This window comes from Moschus berezovskii, chromosome 3 (assembly GCF_049115385.1).
Source record: "Moschus berezovskii isolate FMDL1 chromosome 3, NW_MosBer_1.0, whole genome shotgun sequence".
Lineage (NCBI taxonomy): Eukaryota > Metazoa > Chordata > Mammalia > Artiodactyla > Moschidae > Moschus > Moschus berezovskii.
Genome location: NC_142462.1, coordinates 28,986,584 through 29,007,889, shown reverse-complemented (window position 1 = coordinate 29,007,889; position 21,306 = coordinate 28,986,584). Strand labels below are relative to the sequence as shown.

Sequence of the window (21,306 nt, the reverse complement as noted above, 5' to 3'; positions counted from 1 at the left end):
TGAGGTGATGTGGAGCGACTGATTAGTCAGTGACAGGCACTTTGGAAACACTCGACAAGCAATACCTAATAACCATTAGCCTTTGTTTTTACTGCCCTCTGGTTAAAAAAAAAAAAAAAGCAAAAACACTGTATTAATACGGTGATAATTATCGCACCTACTCTAGAATTTGGTAGCATATTCTTTATCATCAGGAAAACATTTCTTTTTTCAAGTTCAAGAAAAGCTCTGCACAAGTTTACCTATGACTGTGGCGTAAAGAACCTGCCTGCCAATCCAGGAGACATATAAGAGATGTGAGTTCAATCCCTAAGTTGGAACTATCCCTTGAAGGAGGGAATGGCAACTCACTCCAATATTCTTGCCTGGAAAGTCCCATGGACAGAGGAGCTTGGCAGGCTATATAGTCCATAGGACTGCAAAGAGTTGGACACAACTGAAGCAACTTAGCCCTCATGTGGACAAGTCACTCAGTGATTTAACACCTCAAGTCTTATCTTTAAAATAAGAAACTTTAATTCCATGATCTCTAAGATCTTTTGTTTGAGTAATTCAACAAAATCATGTTTGACAGCATGTCCTCATGCTTTATTTATAGTACTGAAATGTGTATTTGCTGCCAAATGTCTGATGTGGGGGGTATAAATGTTCCATATATACATGTGGAATAACGTTAAGTTTGTTGATGTTAAAGCTACTGGTATATTTTTTGGCATTATTTGGCTCAGAATCCTTCCTTCCCATTTTGTTTTAGAATAAGCTGACAGCACATCTTTCCCCACAGCACCTCAGGGTTTACTTAAACTGAGAGTTTCAGAAGTAAGACAGACCATCGTTTTGTTACTTTTAGTATAATATCTGAGACAGAGAAGCTTTCTTTCTCAAGAAGCTTTTATTTTTCATTTCCATAATGTCTAATGGCACGGCATTGTACACATATGCATATGCACTGTAATTTACAAGGCTTCTGTTTCCTTTCAGATCTGAGCGATCAGCTGCTGGAGGTGGTTGGCTTGGAAGGAGCCATGGAGATGGGGCAGATATACACAGGACTGAAAAGTGCTGGGCGGCGGCTGGCTCAGTGCTCCTCTGTTGTCATCAGGTAGCCCTCTCTCTGTAATTCAGAAAGGAGGTTGACATGTGAAAAGGGAAGTGAAAGTATCAGTCACTCAGTCATGTCTCACTCTTTGTGACCCCGTGGTCTGTAGCCTGCCAGGCTTTTCTGTGCATGGGATTCTCCAGGCAAGAATATATAGTGGGTGGCCATTCCCTTCTCCAGGGGATCTTCCTAACCCAGGGATTCGATCCCCTGTCTCTGCATTGCAGACAGATTCTTTACTGTCAAGCCACCAGAGATGGCATAACTACAAATTATTTAGATTAATGTTATACAAGATGTTGATAATGATTTTGTTTCATCTATACATTGTTAATAATGATTAATACTGATACATTTCAAAATAATGGAAATTGACAGAATTTATAAAGATTTGATTCACTGTTACTTACCATTTTCACTGGAATTTGATAATCTTTTGTTGAGACCATGGATACAATTCTAACATACAAATTCTACCTCCTTTAGTCTGGTATGCACACGGTTGAATTTACAGAAGCACTGAAGTATCTACTAGGCAAACTACCCAATGAAAATGCTGTTAAGGCATCATTAACATACATTCTTTCATGAAGTCCACCATTGCTTCTATAAATTAAATAATGAATTATTATGAAGTAAAATTTTATATGTACATTGCATTTAAATCTTTTGAAAACCCTTTTTCAAAATTATGCCTGTAGAACAAAAGTCTAATATTACCCTGACATGAAACTACAGATTATAGCACAGATATAACTGATGTTATACAAGCATATCTGAAAGAGTTAATACTGGAAAATGTGAGATGTCAAACACTTTTCCTCCATGTTTACAACGTGGGATTGCATGAAAACAGGGAGGCTCGTTTTGCTGTTGTTCTTGTTTAGTCACACAGTCGTGTCTGACTCTTTGCCACCCCATGGACTACAGCACACCAGGCTTCCCAGTCCTTCACTATGGGTTTGCTCAAACCCTTATCCATGGAGTCGATGATGCCATTCAACCATCTCATCCTGAGGCCTCTCCTTTTGCCTTCTATCCTTCCCAGAATTAGGGTCTTTTCCAGTGAGTGGCTCTTCACATCTGGTGGCCAAAGTATTGGAGCTTCTTCACCTTTTACATCAGTCCTTCCAGTGAATATTCAGGGCTGATTTCATTTTGAATTGACTGGTTTGATCACCTTGCAGTCCTTGGGACTCTCAAAAGTCTTCTCCAATACCATATTTCAAAAGCATCAATTCTTCAGTGCTCAACAACCTTCTTTATTGTCCAATTCTCATCCATGCATGACAAGTGGAAAAAGCAAACCTTTGACCATACAGACCTTTGCTGGCAGAGTGATATCTCTGCTTTTCAATATGCTGTTTAGGTTTGTTATAGCTTTTCTTCCAAGGAGCCAGCATCTTAATTTCATGGCTGCAGTCATTATCTGCAGTGATGTTGGAGCCCGAGAAAATAAAGTTTGCCATGAAATAATGGGATTGGATGCCATGAACTTCGTTATTTGAATGTTGGGTTTTAAGTCAGCTTTTTCACCATGCTCTTTAGTCTTCATCAAGGAGAAGTTCCTCTTTGTTCCTTCATCAAGAAGTTCCTTTAGTTCCTCTTTGCTTTCTGCCATTAGGGTGGTGTCATCTACCTATTTGAGATTATTGATATTTCTTCTGGCAATCTTGATTCCAGCTTGTGCTTCATCCAGCCCAGCATTTCACATGATATACTCTGTATAGAAGTTGAATAAGCAGGGTGACAATATAGAACCTTGACATACTCCTTTCCCAGTTTAGAACCAGTCTATTGTTCCATGTCCAAGTCTAACTGTTGCTTCTTAACCTGCATATAGGTTTCTTGGGAGGCAGGTCAGGTGGTCTGGTATTCCCATCTCTTTAAGAATTTTCCACAGTTTCTTGTGATCCACACAGTTAAAGACTTTAGTGTAGTCAATGAAGCAGATGTTTTTCTGGAATTCTGTTGCTTTTTCTATGATCACCAGATGTTGACAATTTGATCTCTGGTTCCTCTGCTTTTCTAAGTGCAGCTTGTATATCTGTAAGTTCTCGGTTCATATACTGCTGAAGCCTAGCTTGAAGGATTTTGAGCATTACCTTGCTAACATGAAATGAGTGAAATTGTGCTGTAGTTTGAACATTCTTTAGCATCGCCCTTCTTTGAGATTTAAATGAAAATTGAACTTTTCCAGTCCTGTGGTCACTACTGAGTTTTTCAAATTTGCTGACATATTGAGTGAAGCACTTTCACAACATTATCTTTTAGGATTTGAAATAGCTCAACTGGAATTCCATCACCTCCATTAGCTTTGTTCATAGTGCTTCCTAAGGCCCACTTGACGTTACACTCTAGGATATCAGGCTCTAGGTGAGTGACTACATCATTGTGATTATCCGAGTCATTAAGACCTTTCCTATATAGTTTTGTGTATTCGTACCACCTCTTCTTAATGTCTTCTGATTCTATTAAGACCATACTGTTTCTGTCCTTTATTACACCCATCTTTGCATGAAATGTTCCCTTGGTATCTCTAATTTTCTTGAAAAGATCTCTAGTCTTCTATTGTTTTCCTCTATTTATTTTCATTGTTCATTTAAGAAAGCTTTTTCACCTCTCCTTGCTATTCTTTGGAACTCTGCATTCAGAGGGGTATATCTCTCCCTTTCTCCTTTGCCTTTCACTTCTCTTCTTTTCTAAGCTATTGGTAAAACCTTCTCAGACAACTGCTTTGCTTTCTTGCTTTTCTTTTTCCCCTCTGTGGTGATTTTGGTTACCGACTCCTATACAGTAATACAAACTTTCAACCATAGTTCTTCAGGCACTCAATCAGATCTAATCCCTTGAATATATTTGTTAATTCCACTATATAATCATAAAGGATTTTCTTTAGGTCATACCTGAAGGGCCTAGTGGTTTTCCCTAAACCTTGAATTTTGCAATGAGGAGTTCATGATCTGAGCCACAGTCAGTGCCCAGTCTTGTTTTTGCTGACTGTAGAGAGCTTCTCCATCTTTAACTGGAAAGAATATAATCAGTCTGATTTCGGTATTGACCATATGGTGATATATATGTGTAGAGTCATCTCTTGTGTTGTTGAAAGGGTTAGCTTTCGAAAAAACTCTGTTAGGCCTTGCCCTACTTCATTTTGTACTCCAAGGACAAACTTGCTTTTTACTCTAGGTATCTCTTGACTTCCTACTTTTGCATTCCAGTCACCTATGATGAAAAAGACATCTTTTTTTGGTGTTAGTTCTAGAACATCTTATAGGTCTTCTTAGAACCACTCAACTTCAACTTCTTCAGCATTAGTGTTTGGGGCATAGACTTGGATTAGTGTAATGTTGAATGGTTTGCCTTGGAAACAAACCAAATAATTTGGATTGTGTCATTAACTATACACCCTACATTTGTCTTTTGTTATCCAGAATTTTTTGTTTATATCATCATATTTACGAGGAAGCACTTAACATTCCTGTAACTAAGATACAGGGTATTCATTGATAGTCAAGGTTTGTGCTCAGTCATATCCAGCTCTTTGTGATCCCATGGATTGTAGCCCACCAGGCTCCTCTGTCCATGTGATTCTCCATGCAAGAATACTGGAGTGGGCCACCACCTTCTCCTCCAGAAAAATCTTCCAGGGATTGAACCTGCATCTCCTAAACTGGCAGGCAGATTCTACACCATTGATCCTCCTGGGGAGCCCAAGTCAAGAGCTGAAGTTCCTTTTATAAAAGATAACTTGAGAACAGAGCCCAACTTTTACCATATTTGCATTCCCTGGTCTCATCATTTTATATGGGACATATAGTCTTCTGTATAAAGTATTTCTGTGATAGACTTGGATTTTTTTTTTCTCCAGGACTAGCAAGTCTCTACCAATGCAGATTGATGGGGAACCATGGATGCAGACCCCATGCACTGTGAGTACAGAGTAATTAAAATGTTATGTCACTTTCCTGTTTGCTTCCCAGATATTATATCCTGTCATAGTTAACTAATCATATACTCCTATAAGTAAATTATCACACTACCTAAGCTTTGGACCTATATATATATATATATATATATAACAGAGCCATTGAATTCAGGTTTTAGGCAATATATGCCTTTGGCAATGATTCAAGAGTTGAGTGCTTATGTTAGCCAAAGTGTAATCTTTAGATACCATAGTTATCTATATATAACCATATATAACCACAGTTATAAACTGTGGAACTAAACAAATTTGTTAAGGTTTCTCTTAACCTTTCTTGTAATTATTTCTGAACACCTTATAAGAAAAATATGGGAACTTCAGACATGATTCTTCCTAAATGTATTACTCACCTCTTCTTTGCCTCCAATTGGAATTTGAGGGCTTCCTTATCTATAGAAAAACTCTATTATAGTTGTTCTCTCCATATAAGATATTATTTATTTCAGACATTTAGACCTCACTAAATTTCATTTTTATAGTGAATATTTTATTACATTTCAATAATATGGTAGGCACTAATCTTGGCACTAAAAATAGAAACCTGATCACATAATAAAACATTGGAGTAATAAGAATATGAAATAGAATGTATTCAATAATATAATTGTCCTCAAGGAACTTACATTCTGATAATAGGAGGTTAAGTAAATTAATAAATCAATAAATGTAGACAAACATGCATAATATAACTTTTGATTACAAGAGTTATGAAATATGATGAAGAGGAACTAAAGATGGAGTATGAAGAAGACTACTTTAGGTAAGTGTGTCTGGGAGGCCTTTTTCAAAGAAGGATCCAAAAGCTCAGTGTGTTAAACAGTAAGAGGGATGGTGTGACCAAAGTTTGAGATGTAGTATGCTAAAGCTGAAACTCCAATACTCTGGCCACATCATGCGAAGAGCTGACTCACTGGAAAAGATTCTGATGCTGGGAGGGATTGGGGGCGGGAGGAGAAGGGGACGACAGAGAATGAGATGGCTGGATGGCATCACCGACTTGACGGATATGAGTTTGAGTGAACTCCAGGAGTTGGTGATGGACAGGGAGGCCTGGTGTGCTGTGATTCATGGGGTCGCGGAGAGTCGGACATGACTGAGCGACTGAACTGAACTGATGAGCGTGTGAGAAGCAAAGTAGAAAAGATGGACAGGAGACAGAGTAGAAAAAAATGATGGTGAACAATAACATCTGATTCAGAGTACAATAGGAAGCTGTTGAAGACTTTAAGCATCATCTGATTTACATTTTTAAAGTTCACCTTAACTGCTATGTGGAGAATGGATTGTATTGAATAGCAACTGGGATATAGGGTTCAACAAAACACTCTGCGCTTGGACAGCAATAGTGGCTAGGAAGTGGGTGGATTTGAGGTACAGTCTGGGGGTGAGAGAGGGAGAATTTGTTAATAAGTTCCCTTGGGATGAGGGATAGGAATGAGGGAAGGAGATGAATCATGGAGGTAGCTGCCATTTACTCTGCAGTTAAGATTGGCAGGGAAAGAGTGTAAGGAGTGACAAGGTAGGTCTTATTGTTTAGTTGCCCAGCCTGTCGGAATCTTGAGGACTCCATGGACTGTGGCCTGCCAGGCTCCTCTGTCCATGGGATTTCCCAGGCAAGAATACTGGAGTGAGTTTCCATTCCCTTCTCCAGGGGATCTTTTTGACCCAGCAATCAAAGCTACATCTCCTGCATGGGCAGGCGATTCTCTACCTCTGAGCCACCAAGGAAGCCCCAAGTTAGGTCTTAGATTAATATAAGCATTGTGCTAATGTGCTGGTATTTCATGGTTATAGGTGAGTGTTGTATTGGGTGTTTTTTAAGAGAAATAATTGACATACAACATTACTTATTAAATATTCACACAAACTCTAAATAATGGATATCACCATTTTTCAGAGGAAGAAAATTGTCATTAGAATGTCACATAACTTACTCAAGGTCCAATATGTAGCACATATGGAACTCTAATCCAGGACTCTTTGATCATTCTTTAATCACTAGGTTTTGGCTACCAATTCCAGAAGCACAGCTTAGCATATAATATGGGATTTGGGGTTTTACCATCCATTGGTTTTGATTCTAAAGCATTTGGCTCATCAATCTTTGGTATAACACATAAATATGTTTTTTTGTTTCAGTTCAGTTCAGTGGCTCAGTTGTGTCCGACTCTTTGTGACCCCATGAATCACAGCACGCCAGGCCTCCCTGTCCATCACCAACTCCTGGAGTTCACTCAAACTCATGTCCACAGAGTCGGTGATGCCATCCAGTCATCTCATTTTCTGTCGTCCCCTTCTCTTCTCGCCCCCAACCCCTCCCAGCATCAGGGTCTTTTCTAGTGAATCAACTTGTTGCATGATGTGGCCAAAGTATTGGAGTTTCAGCTTTAACATCAGTCCTCCCAATGAATACCCAGGATTGATCTCCTTTAGAATGGACTGGTTGGATCTCCTTGCAGTACAAGGGACTCTCAAGAGTCTTCTCCATCACCACAGTTCAAAACCATCAATTCTTCGGCGATCAGCTTTCTTCACAGTCCAACTCTCACATCCATACATGACCACGGGAAAAACCATAGCCTTGACTAGACGGACCTTTGTTGGCAAAGTAATGTTTCTGCTTTTTAATATACTATCTAGGTTGGTCATGACTTTCCTTCCAAGGAATAAGCGCCTTTTAATTTCATGGCTGCAATCAGCATCTGCAATGATTTTGGAGCCCCAAAAAATAAAGTCTGACACTGTTTCCACTGTTTCCCCATCTATTTCCCATGAAGTGATGGGACCAGATACCATGATCTTAGTTTTCTGAATGTTGAGCTTTAAGCCAACATTTTCACTCTCCTCTTTCACTTTCATCAAGAGGCTTTTGAGTTCTTCTTCACTTTCTGCCATAAGGGTGGTGTCATCAGCATATCTGAGGTTATTGATATTTCTCCCGGCAATCTTGATTCCAACTTGTGCTTCTTCCAGCCCCGTGTTCCTCATGATGTACTCTGCATATAAGTTAAATAAGCAGGGTGAAAATATACAACCTTGACATACTCCTTTTCCTATTTGGAACCAGTCTGTTGTTCCATGTCCAGTTCTAACTGTTGCTTCCTGACCTGCATACAGGTTTCTCAAGAAGCAGGTCAGGTGGTCTGGTATTCCCATCTCTTTCAGAATTTTCCACAGTTTATTGTGATCCACACATTCAAAGGCTTTGGCATAATCAATGAAGCAGAAATAGATGTTTTTCTGGAACTCTCCTGGCATATTTCTTTTAGGTAATTGGCCCTGAGTGTATGAAATCTACTAATTCTATAATAATAATGTAAAACAAACTTGTCACAAAGTCTTTCGAGGATGGCAATTTCTTATGCCTTCTTGTATCTCTGTACTTGATTCCAAGTATCTTCTAAAAAAATCTCCTGTTCCTCCTTTTACCAGCATGTGTATATTTCCATCTTGTTTCTTGCTCTTCACGCTCCCCGTGACACTTCTGAGTTCACCTTTGCACTCACATGTATGTTAAAGGTCTTGTTACTATTGTTGCCAGTCGAGGTAGTGATGTACTGACCGTAGAGATCAGGATGATGGCGGTCATGGTGGTGGTGATGGTGAAGCTTGTGGTGGTGGTAGTTTTGATGATGCTGGTGCGAGTCGTGATGGCAGCCAGTGGTGGTCAAGATGAACTGGCAGAGGTATCAGTGCTGGTGTGCTGTAGTCACAGCGGTGGTGGTGACTGTGGTCAGGATGCAGTGGCAGTGGTAGTGGCAGTATTCTTGTTTTAATGAAAGGGCACTGTTCTTCAGTCTGGGTTACAAAAGAATAAATGGAAGACAGCGAAGCCAAACAGCGTCCATGAGTACCCTGCATTGTTTTGGACTCTTCTAGGAGAGAAGCGAGGTTTGGTCCCTGTGCCATGTTTTAAATCAAGATTAATGGCAACAATGATATCTAACATTTATTAAGCTTGTAGTTTGTGCCACTTGACCTGTATTGACACATTGAATTTTCACAGAAAGCATATAATAAGCTTCATTTTATGAGTAAAACAGCTGAGGCAGACAAAGGTTAGTTTGCCTGATTCCACACAACGTAAGTGGCAGAGTAGAAGCTAAAATGCAGTTAGCCTGGCTCTACTGTCCGTCCCCTTCATGGCGGCTCCCCACCCTGGCTTTCCACCTAAGGAGGCCCCAGGCCATCCCTGTGGCCTGCCACGCTACAGCATGACCTTTGCTATTAATAAATCACCTTCTGCCTCTCCCCAGCCAACAGATGAAGTCTGTTATCTATTAAAATCTAATTAATATTTTATAATACTTGTAGCATATTTCACACAAGCTTTACTAATGACTCTTTTGTTAACTTTTCTCTCAAAGAATAACAAGATATTCATTTCAGCTATTAATTATCATGATCTAAACAATGGTTAAATTAGTAATAGGTTTTATATAATGTCTTTAGTTTTCTCTCTGTGTAATCTCTCTTATTCATTTAAGACATTTATTGCAGTCTACACAGTGGGCCAAGAACTGTACTAGACTATGGCTCATTATTGTTATTTCACATTCTGGCATACCCTCTTTTTCCTAGAACCACATGGAAATCTGAACTTTAAATTTCATTTTAACTATAGAGAACATTTAGCATTCATAGCATTGGTATGGTTGAACTAAAGAGTGTTCTTTGCTTCACTTGAATAACACGTTGTTCCTCTTACAGAACATAAAAATGATAGAATGTTCAAATTCTTTGCTGAATTTAAATATCCATAAGCTGATACTCAATTTATGAAGGGATTGCTCTAGATATAATTTTAGAGCATAGCAGAAGTTCTGCTTTTCTGTAAGTGAAATATTTAAAATAGAAAAGCAAGTGACAAATAGGTCTTGATTCTTAAATCAATGAATACTTTTTAAAAACCAGAGTAATACAAATTCTGGAGATGGATGTGGTGATGGTTGCCCAATAGCATGAATGTACTTAGTGCAATTGAACTATATATTTTAAAATGATTACAGTGGTGAACTCTACATTACATATGTTGTACCACAATAAAAAAAAAAGCAATCGAAAAAAATTAAGGTGATATTCACTTACAGATTTTACCAATTCTAAGTTCAACTATCAGGTCAGGGGGGCAAAAAGCAAGAGTTTAAAGCTACCTCTTCAAGTGTATGCTTTGCAATTATTTTCATGATAATCAGTTTACTATAAAGTAGTCAACAGAAACTTGTTAGTTATGCCTGTGTTCACAGTTTTGTAAGAGTCACTGAGTTGACGGAGAATAGATTTTAACGATTTAACAATTGTTGTTGTTCAGTCCCCAGATCGTGTCAGACTCCTTGCAACCCCATGGGCTGCAGCATGCCAGGCTTCCCTGTCCCTTACCATTCCCGGAGTTTGCCCAGGTTCATGTCTGTTGAATCAGTGATGCCATCCAACCATCTCATCTTCTGTTGCGTAAGCATAACAAATTAAAGACACAGTTGATTCTAGAAGACATTATGTTGAAGCAGTTCATGAAGAGCCTTTCTTCAGGGTGGAGTCTAGAACTTAGCTATGCTCCCCTTCCTATCTTCTTCCTCCCCAGTCCTTCCCCCTGAGGACTTGGAATATACTGACTTTGTTGTCAATATATTCTCATTGTGGGAAGGAAAAAAAGAACAGTTTCAATAGGAGAGAAGGGAGAGTAGTAATGTATGAGAGGTCATGCACTAGGTCAGATTTCCTACTGGATCTGCACACCCAGCCCTCCCACCCCAATTTATTACAAGTGATGGGTGCCTGATTTAAGTTTCATTAAGTGAGGAGCAACCAAACTAAGCCTTAAATTCAATGGAACCAAAATGCACCTTCTTCCATCTCCTCCCCATCCACTAATAATGACTTCTTAAGTTCCTGAATTCCTATCCTTCCTTTTACCATATTGAGCTGGTGGAGCTCAGCGTTTGTTTCCTCAGCTAGAAATGTGAGAGTCATCTTATACTTCTCTTCACACCCTAAAATTCAATATCTGTGTACACTTGATCAAGTGTCATATTTCTGGGTCTTTTCTTTTAATCCCTACCCGCATTGTCCTAGACTTGGCCCATTTCTCTCTTTCTCTCATCAGGTACCTCATCAGTCTTTCCCCCTCTCCATTTTTCTATTTAAATCCATCCTTAACTTTTCTACCAAAATGATCACTATATTAATCTCACCCTGGCACTCTTCTAATTAAAACATTTAATTGCTTTCTATCTGATAAAGTATAATTTGAATCAAGCTTCCTGTTTCATTGCAATCATCAATTACTTTTTGATATTTTCATATACTTTGCTTTTGCCCAAATAAACTTTTCTTCATCTTCAGTTGAATTGCACAACTTGTCATTTGAGACTCGTTTCATGTTTCCACTCTTCCTTTTTTGAATATCACCCCTCCCTTCACTCCATCTCCTCTCTGATACCTACTAGTCTAAAAACTCAGCCCCAGTGCTTTATGGCTTTATCAAAGAACTACCTATGTTAAATTGAAATCATCAGGTTTTTGACTAGCTTCTTGGTAGACATAGCTTACTGAGGTCAGGCACTATGATTTTGGTGTCCTCTGTACCTCCAGAGAATAACATTGTGCCTCACACATCATTAGCTGCCAACACCACATGTATTTTGAATTTGTGTTTCTTAACTAATTCGTGGAGAAGTATAACGATTTTAAAAAATGCTTTCTACTAAATCTTTCACTGAACATAATATAGGTTGGCTAGCAATTCATTCTCATATTTTTCATATATACATACATGTAAAAGTTATTTTCCGTTCCGTTCCGTTCCGTCGCTCAGTCGTGTCCGACTCTTTGCGACCCCGTGGACTGTAGCCCAACAGGCTTCTCCGTCCATGGGATTCTCCAGGCAAGAATACTGGAGTGGGTTACCGTTTCCTTCTCCAAAAAGTTATTTTAAGTTATCTTTATTCATTACATTCTCAAAGCAAAGAATTTTGAATGTACCAGGAAGAAATACTTTCTTAACCTTAAAAGATTTAATCTCTCTGTTTCCTGATATAGGACAATTAAATTTCTTGGGCCACTTCCTTCTGTATTATCAATTATGTATTCATTTTACACATTGTATAGGCTGCATTCTGTTAATATGTTGAAATATTAATAGTCATATGTGAATTATTACTTGTGTTACTTTTATGAAAAGTAATGCCAAAGAGGTTGTAATGCAATATCACTCTGGGTGCTTTATGTATGATTAATTCAGAAAGGATGCCTGAAACTTTCTTCTATGTGGTACAGGATGGTAAGGAAGTCAAGAACACATCATAAACTAGATGGTGAGATGACCACAGGTGAAATATGAAGGTGATAGCTGAAGTCAAAGCAACTTCTAGTGAAGGCGTTTACAAGTGTTTTGGTCCTGCTTTGCTTATTTTAAATACCCTCCTTTGTATGATAATTCTCAGGACTCTGACCCACTTGCCCAGTCTCAGCCTCTAATATTAAATACCTTCAACACTCAACTCAGCCCTGACTCAATAGTCAGCCAATCCCTGCCAAGTCTTGCTGCGTGACCCCTAGTATTTGTGGGACACATGCTTGCTCACTGAGTGCCTATGGACCAACTCCCTCCTTCAGTTCCTATTTCCACTGCATGGGCCATTCTGTAAGATGCTGTTTTCTGACTTGCATGCCACTTTCCTTCTCTGGCTCTAGCATCTAGTTGATTCAGACATTGGCTAGTTGCCTAGCCTTTACCTGGCCCCTCTCTTAGGAAGGCTGGATCTTCTTCCTACAGCCCTAAACACTGAAGTTACTTGGAGTTTGTCTTCATTTTGTCACTTGTTTTTATAAAGAGAAAATATTCAGAACAGTTTTAAAATGCAAACTCTTTAAAAGAGAAACAGAGTTTGGGGGCCTATTAAATTTTATTTATGTGCTTGTTGTAATTATTTAAAATAATCATAATTTTAAAGTTTTTTATCTGAAACCACTTGCTGAAATACAAATTAATCTCAGGACATTAAGACAGAAAGCACAAATTTTATAAATGTAAGATTTTCCAGTTCCAGGAATTTAGTGATATGTAGATGAAGGCTAATTGAATTTCAAAATATTTAGATGTTTGGAAGAAATCATAGTGATAATGTTTAACATTATCTAGCATCATTTACCAGTTTCTGTTCTGTATATTCATATTTTTATTTGATCCTCAAAACAACCCTAAGAAGTCAATGAAGTTATTGTAACTCCTATGTGTGTGCTCAGCTGCTTGGTCATGTCCAACTCTTTGCAGCCCCATGGACTGTAGCTCACCAGGCTTCTCTGCCCATGGAATTTTCCAGGCAAGAATACTGAAATAGGTTGCCATTTCCTACTCCAGGGGATCTTCTTGACCCAGGGATCAAACCCATGTCTCCTGCACCGCTTGTATTGGCAGGAGGATTCTTTACCACTACACCACCTGGGAAACCATACCATATCATAAATTAAAAAATTAAAACCCTGAAACAGGTGAGCCAGCCACTCCGTTCAAGGCCACACAATCAGCGGTCGTCAGCGGGCTCGAAAGCCTTTTCCCTTAATTATGAGGTTTGGCTGCCTCACTTAGTTGCTTGTATTAGCAGTCAATTACAACCTATCGTTTATAACAGAATTCAGTTCTTTTTCACCTTGTTTACATTTTCCTCTTTATTTAATACATTATTTTTTGCTTCCCAGTATAGCCAAAGCCATGCATCTGATTGCCAGAATTACTACTGAGCAACATAATTATGATCATCCAACTTCCTGATCTCAAAGTTCATTGCCTCTTCATTTCTTCCAGCATAGAGTTCAGTGTCCTTGTCAGGTCATTAAATCCTTCTCCCAAGGCTTCCATCTGCCAACCGTACTTCGTCGGGACCACTCTCCAAAGGCATTCTACTCATACTGCTTGATTATGTACCTAAAATCTCCATCCCTTATTTTGTGGTTTAGAAATAGACACTTTCTTCTCACCTTCAAGCATGCTCACAGGGAATCTGTAGTTTCTTCTAGCAGTTCTCTGGGACTCATTTAATCTTTTCTATGGTTTATTATTTTGCCTGAATTAATTATCCTGTGCTGTTGGGATATGTGTATTTTTATATGTTACTTTAAAATCTTTCTGGAAGGCAATAGAATATAAATGCACATATACCAAAAATAAAATAAGATCTCTTCCTTCAACGGCAAGCTTAGCATCAATTTCCTCACAAAACCTTTTAAACTCCCTATCTATCTGAAGTAAACTGTCTGATTCTTTGCACTCCTGTGACTCTCTATTGATATTTTCTTAATACCATCTCAACCACAGCTTTGTATTTCAGCAGTGCATGTATTTGTCCAGCTCTTCTGACTTAATTGTAAGCATTTTATGATTTCACCTTAACTTCCTCCTCATACCTCATGTACATAATATGGTTTCTGATGCAAAGTCCATATTTGAATTATTGCTCTGCAATAGGCATCATTTTTCCAAGGCTGCTTTCAATATTTTTTTTTTCTTTGTCTTGACTCTTCAGTGTTTTTATTTTGATGAGTCTGGTCATGGATTTCTTTGAACTTATTCTTGTTTTGGTTTCTCTGAACTTCATGAATCTGTAGGTTTATGTCTTTGGCCACATTGGGAGGTTTTCAATCATTATTTGTTCAAATATTGATTTAAGCCCACTGTCTTTCTCCTTTCCTTCTAAACCCTGATGACATATTTTAGATATTTATATAGTATCTCAATATCTGAGTCTTAATTTGTTCCTTCCTCTTTGTTCTTTCTGTTCTTCATACTAGATAATATCTATCCACCTATATTCAAGCTCACTGACTTTTTCCTCTCTTATCTCCATGCTGTTCTTGAGCCCATGCAGTTAACTTTTATTTTGGTCATTGGTTTGGTTTTTGTTTTTTTTTTTTCTGTTGTAAAATTCAGTTCTCTATGTTAGGCTTCATGAAGTCAGACCTATGCATATATTGCTCAGGGAAAAACTCAGGGGATCATATACAACTTTAAGAGATAGTCTTTTTGAGGCCCTCTCCACTCTAGGATCTCCCTCATGGTTTTGACTCCCAGGGATCCTCTGATTATAAGTACAAGGCTTTTGTTTTTCTGCATTGCTGTGTACTTCTTCATATAGCTTCTAAAGGGATAAAGAGAGAAAAGATCAGTAGGTATTTGCCCCTGATTTGGGGACCATAGTTTCATGGACCAGAGAGAGCTTCACTGGAGCTGTAGGCACCTGCCACTGCTATGGAATTCCCAGGAGACTGGGGTAGGAGTGATTGGGGTGGTGAGGGGAGGAGTGAAATGAAGAAAGATACCTCTCTCACCATCTCTGACCTCTCCCTACAGGTCGTTCATTTCCTGCCCCTTGAACCAGAAACACAGAGCTTTTCGATGGAGCTCCCCATCCGTACTTGTTGTACAGTTCCAGGTGTTAAGCCACCTGTAACTCCAGACTGGGAAATATGAGAGGGGAGAAAAAAAAACCGGGAAGATATCACTGGTTCAGGGACACCCCCTGCTCGGGTTTCCTTCCCCAGTCTACCTACTGTCACTTGCTTCTCAGCAGTCCACACTTAGCTGTGCCATGCGTTCTGTGCAGGGTTTGTAGTTGCCTGCGGTGGGAGAGTCACAGAATGTGCTTACTTCTTTTTCACTAGAACGGAAAACACTACCACTATCCCTAGATTTTGTTTATGGCTGTATTGAGCTCTGTATGAATAGTCCCCATAAGACTGGGATATTATTAGCCAGAAGTACCTATCTGCCAACTTCAGATTTCACAGTATAGTCCCCACTTCCACGTATTTTATAAAAATTCTAAATAAATCTCAGACGTTCTCTAAACCTTGAATCATAAATCTTATTCTTTTTGAGAAAACTTCAATTTTCTTCCATTCCTGTGTCCTGCATTTAAGCAGGGACCACATTTACCTTGTCACTTGAGTAAAAGTAATCGACTAAAAAAACATAGATTTTCTACCCGCCTATACAAATAAAGGTAAGTTTTAGGTATTTGTCTAGACAGTAATTATGTGGAAGACCATATGAGGGTTTTTTTTTTTTTAGATTACTTCGTGTGTAGGTAAACATGTTTTAAGACTTTTACAAGTAAGTTATGTGATTTTATGGGAGAGTTTTAGACTGTGGCAGTGAGGTCAGGTGAATGTTCGGGTCATGAAGTAAAGAGTTATAAAACTGGGACTATTTCTAACTTATTTTTTCTAGTCTCATCATCAGTTCATTGGGCTTATTTGCCTAAGGATAAAAAGTTCAAAGAGGAGAAAATACAAGGTCTGTGAAATTTTTGTAATGCACAGTATTGGGAGAAGAGCGCAGGTGTAAAACAAACAGCCAGGCAGTGAGATTTTCTCCGGCACCTACATAGAGAGCTTCTGACCGGCACCTACATAGAGAAGCAAATTGAGTAGTTTTAAAGGAAGAGATTGTTTTAATGGCCCTTTCAGTCCACTTGTAAAGTTGAATATCATGAAAATCCTTTCTGCTTGGGAATACCATTTAAATGAGAATTTCATGTGATATTATATTAGAAAATACAATACTATCAGATGGATTGTTTTTGTTCAGTTGCTAAGTCATGTCTGACTCTTTGTGACCCCATGGACTGCGCCAGGCTCCTCTGTCCTCTGCTGTCTCCCAGAGTTTACTCAAACTCATGTTCTTTGAGTGCGTGATGCTATACATCCATCTCTTCTTTGCCACCTCCTTCTCCCTTTGCCTTCAGTTTTTTCCAGCATCAGGGTCTTTTCCAGTAAGCTGGCTCTTCTCATCAACTGGCCAAAGTATTGGAGCTTCAGTATCAGTCCTTCCAATGAATATCCAGGGTTGATCTCCTTTAGAAGTGTCTGGTTTGATATCCTTACTGTCCAAGGGGTTCTCAAGAGTCTTCTGCAACACCACAGTTCAAAAGTATAGATTCTTCAGCACTTAGCCTTCTTTATAGTCCAACTCTCACATCCATATAATGACTACTGGAAAAACCATAGCTTTGACTAGACGAACCTTTATTGGCAAAGTGATGTCTCTACTTTTTAATATGCTGTCTAGGTTTGTAATAGCTTTCCTTCCAAGGAGCAAGCGTCTTTTAATTTCATGGCTCTGGTCACCATCTGCAGTGATGTTGGAGCCAAAAAAAAAAATCAAATCTGTCACTGTTTCCCCATCTATTTGCCATGAAGTGATGAGACTGGATACCATGATCTGCATTTTTTGAATGTTGAGTTTTAAGTCAGCTTTTTCACTCTCCTTTCACCTTCATCAAGAGGCTGTTTAGTTCCTCTTCGCTCTCTGCCATTAGAGTGGTGTCATCTGCATATCTGCAGTTGTTGATATTTCTCCTGGCAATCTTGACTCCAGCTTGTAAGTTGTGTAGCCCAACATTTCACACGATATACTATGCATAGAAGTTGAATAAGCAGAGTGACAATATACAGCTTTGACATACTCCTTTCCCAGTTTGGAACCACTTCCATGTTGGATGCTATCTGTTGCTTTTTGACCTGCATACAGGTTTCTCAGGAGGCAGGTAAGATGGTCTGTTACTCCCATCTTTTAAAGAATTTTCCACAGTTTGTTGTGGTCCACACAGTCAAAGGCTTTAGTGTAGATGTCTTTCTGGAATTCTCTTGCTTTCTCCAAGATTCAGTGGATGTTGGCAATTTGATCTCTAATTCCTCTGCCTTTCCTAAACCCAACTTGTACATCTGGAAGTTCTTGGTTCATGTATTACTAAGGCCTAGCTTGAAGGATTTTGAGCATAACCTCTCTAGCATGTGCAATGAGTGCAATTGTATGGTAGTTTGAACATTCTTTGGCATTGCCTTTCTTTGATATTGGATCACTTGTTTCCATTGTTAATGTGTTTGTATCTCTCTCTTGATTACCAAAGATACAATAAATATTTTTAAAGGCAAATCATGGCCAGAACAGTGTTTCCTGACAAGAAGCTACTAATGTCTAAATATAAACAGTCCATGAAAAGATTTATGGGGAGAATGGGGCAAATTTGAGAAACTGGCATCCTAAGTCCACTTCTCTAGCCCATTAGCAGAAATTCAAAGTAGTCTGAGGTTAAAAATATTTTTCACTTCTTGAAAATAGTGTTTTATGGTATTTTCATAAGGAGGGGAGGAAAAAGCTGCTTAGAAATAGAATAGCAAAATACCTATATCCCAATGGGTAGAAAACAGAAATAAAAGCCAGAATCCAGGGTCTCATATTTGTTGTATTGGTGACCTCTGGACTTCAGAGAATTACTTACTGTTTTTAATTAATTACTTACTTACTGGAACTGTTTCTTTATTACTAAAACCAGCTACCTACAAATTATGACAGTACTGGAGGGTTGTTGAAAATTAGTTTGTATGTCATTTGTCAACACTAAAAAAAGTATTAATTTCTAGTGTTTATTAGTTTTGTTATAACCAATAATACACGTGAATTTTCTTCTTTTTCAGTGTTTAGACTAACTTCCTTGCTGTTCTGAATCATACAGGGAGAGGAAATAGTTAAACTCATGGTATTTTGTGTTAGGATAGTATTTGACATCTTTTTGAGATTTAACCAAGGTGTTAATAGAAAATATAGCAGTGATTTTTTACTGTTTTCCTGTAATCATTTACAGATAAATTCATATTGGAAAGGATATCACTTCACCATAATATTTAGCATCTTCAGTAATTATATAAAAGGAAAATTATATTAAAACTCATGCAGAATAGAGTAGTGCGTGAAAACACAGATTGCCTAACTCTTGAATCTCCCAAGACCCTTGCATTGTCTATTAAATTGAAATAATATTAAATAATAGTTAATGCATCAGGTTGACTTCCTGGGAAGTCTTATTTTGAAAATTTTATAAGAAAATTACTTTCTCATTAAAAGTTACACAGCTATTGTAACGTGATACTTGCTGCCTTAGCAGATAAACCATTTTTAAGGAATCTTAAGTGGTTCTAATGGCTTACTTTAGAAAAGGGAAAAAGTAGACAAGGTAACGTGTATTTTTGGTGCTAAAAGGAAAGAGGTAACCCATAAATTATCAGTAGGAAAATTGTTAATGGATGAATGTACACCTGAAAATTACTATTTAATTAATATTTAAACATAAAATAAGGATGAATCTTGATTCTTCATTTGTTATGGGTCTAAATCTTGGTATTTTGAGGAAAAGAAAATTAGCTATTAATAACAGTCTTATGTCATCTTGAGACATAGTTGGATAATCAGATGGCTGTTCTTGTGGGTATACTTTTTAAGGTATGAGTGGTAGTGAGACTCCAAAAGCAGTTAAACAAAACATAAACTAAAAGCATCCTTTTACCTAAGACTTCATTGGTAAAAGTTCTTGCATAGGTTTACATTTCTAAGCCTCTTTTCCCCCTCAAAGACTGGCATGTTAGTGTTTAGTAGCATTATTTTGTGTGTTCCCCTCTTACTTATGCATTAATTAGTTTTGTTTACCTGTGCATAATTTTTTCCTAATTTCGCAACAGTTGTTGTTTTGTAATTGACAATGCAATTTACTGCATGTATGCTTTCTGGCCTGCAAACAAAGATGTTAAGGTGTAGAGCACCAACCTCTTCATCTTAGATTGTTTAAAGAAAAAAAAAGATTGGTCGTGACTAATTTCCAATTAATTTGAGGTAGTTACAGGGAACAAAACAATTGCACCTACTAATTAAAATTTAAAATATTCCAAAGTGTCATCTTTAGGTGTCTGTGGAATATATAATTTCCATTTTGTTCATTGCTGGATCTGTAACATCCGTGAGCCTGACAGCTCTATTAATTTAAAGTCTCAGTAATACCTATTAGTACAAAACATGAAAAAACTACCATTAATCATTTATTTTAATTTTGCAGCTCTGTCATTTTCTCAGTATGTTTTAAAATTATGATGACACCATAATGTGCACAAATCGACCTGGGTGAAGGGAAAACAGATCGCTCTACTTAGGAGAGATACTGAAGTACATTGTTAGAGCTTAATTGATGCCAAACTGATTAGATTTGCTTGCATTTTTCACAAAAATATTTTAAACATATTTAAACATGTTTAAATATTTTAAACATTACAAATATTTTAAACATTTTCTTACTTCATTGTATTTTAAAAATTATCCCAAATGTTTACAGTTAAACTTGCACATTTTTATAGTTATTTTTTAAATTTTTTTTTATTTTTATTGGAGGCTAATTATTTTACAATATTATATTGGTTGGTTTTGCCAGACATTGACATGAATCCGCCCTGGGTGTACATGAGTTCCCCCTCCCGAACCCCCCTCCCACCTCCCTCCTCCCCTTATCCTCCCTCTGGGTCATCCCCGCATACCAGCCCCGAGCATCCTGATACATTCTATTTAAATATTGTGAAATAAACCTACATTGTTCTTTTATTTTTCATTTTGAAGCCTGAATTAATCTACACCGTTTCAATTTAGAAAAGTTCATTTCTGCTTAGCTCGAAGATAATAGTGTCTTTCATAGATATGTTCTTGGATAGGAACTCCAAACCCAAAGTGGACACAATGTCCAAAGACATGAAAGGGCAGAAATTGAGATAAGAAATATATATGTATATAATACGTTATGCATTTTTATTGATGTGATCTGGGACTGTTGAACATGCTAAAAGTGATGAAATTATATGCACTCAACAGAATTTTGTCACTAGTTTTCTAAAGGACCAGTAGATATTTATATTTAAATCTGGTTCAAAATTAAATATATTTCTATAGAATGGGTCAAGTTACTAAGTCTTTCAATTGATGGGCATTGTTATACCAATAGATAAGTTTGATATTTTTCTTTCCAGAGTAGTCAGAGGTCTCTTTTTTGGATACAAACTATGGATTCATTAGGCCTGAACCTGATCTTTCTCCCTTGTGAAAGACTTTATCTAGTTCTTCATTTCTTCTGATTTCATGCATTAAAAATTAGAAAATACAGCTAACATATTCTAAACTTTTCCTCAAAATTTAACATACAGTATTGCTAAAAGTTTTCAAGAGTAGACCTTATCCATGAACAGAGCACAGTATTTCATAGAAATAGTCCCAAGATGGGTTACTAATTTCAAATAAAATTTTTAATTAAAAACAATAAAATACACTGAATAAAATTTAATCATTTATTGTTTTTATTTCCTTGAATAGTCAGAACACAGTTGCACATATCTTATTTGAGGAGATTTGTTA

General features: G+C 37.6%; 1 protein-coding gene across 1 annotated transcript in view; it reads left to right on the top strand.

Moving 5' to 3' along the window:
• Positions 1-21,306, top strand: part of DGKB (diacylglycerol kinase beta) — an 898,781-nt gene that overhangs the window by 861,596 nt on the left and 15,879 nt on the right. Inside the window, exons 24-25 of the mRNA XM_088833532.1 lie at positions 982-1,102; positions 4,971-5,031. Coding sequence (XP_088689658.1) covers positions 982-1,102; positions 4,971-5,031 — 182 coding nt within the window. The remainder of the gene's footprint in view (positions 1-981; positions 1,103-4,970; positions 5,032-21,306) is intronic.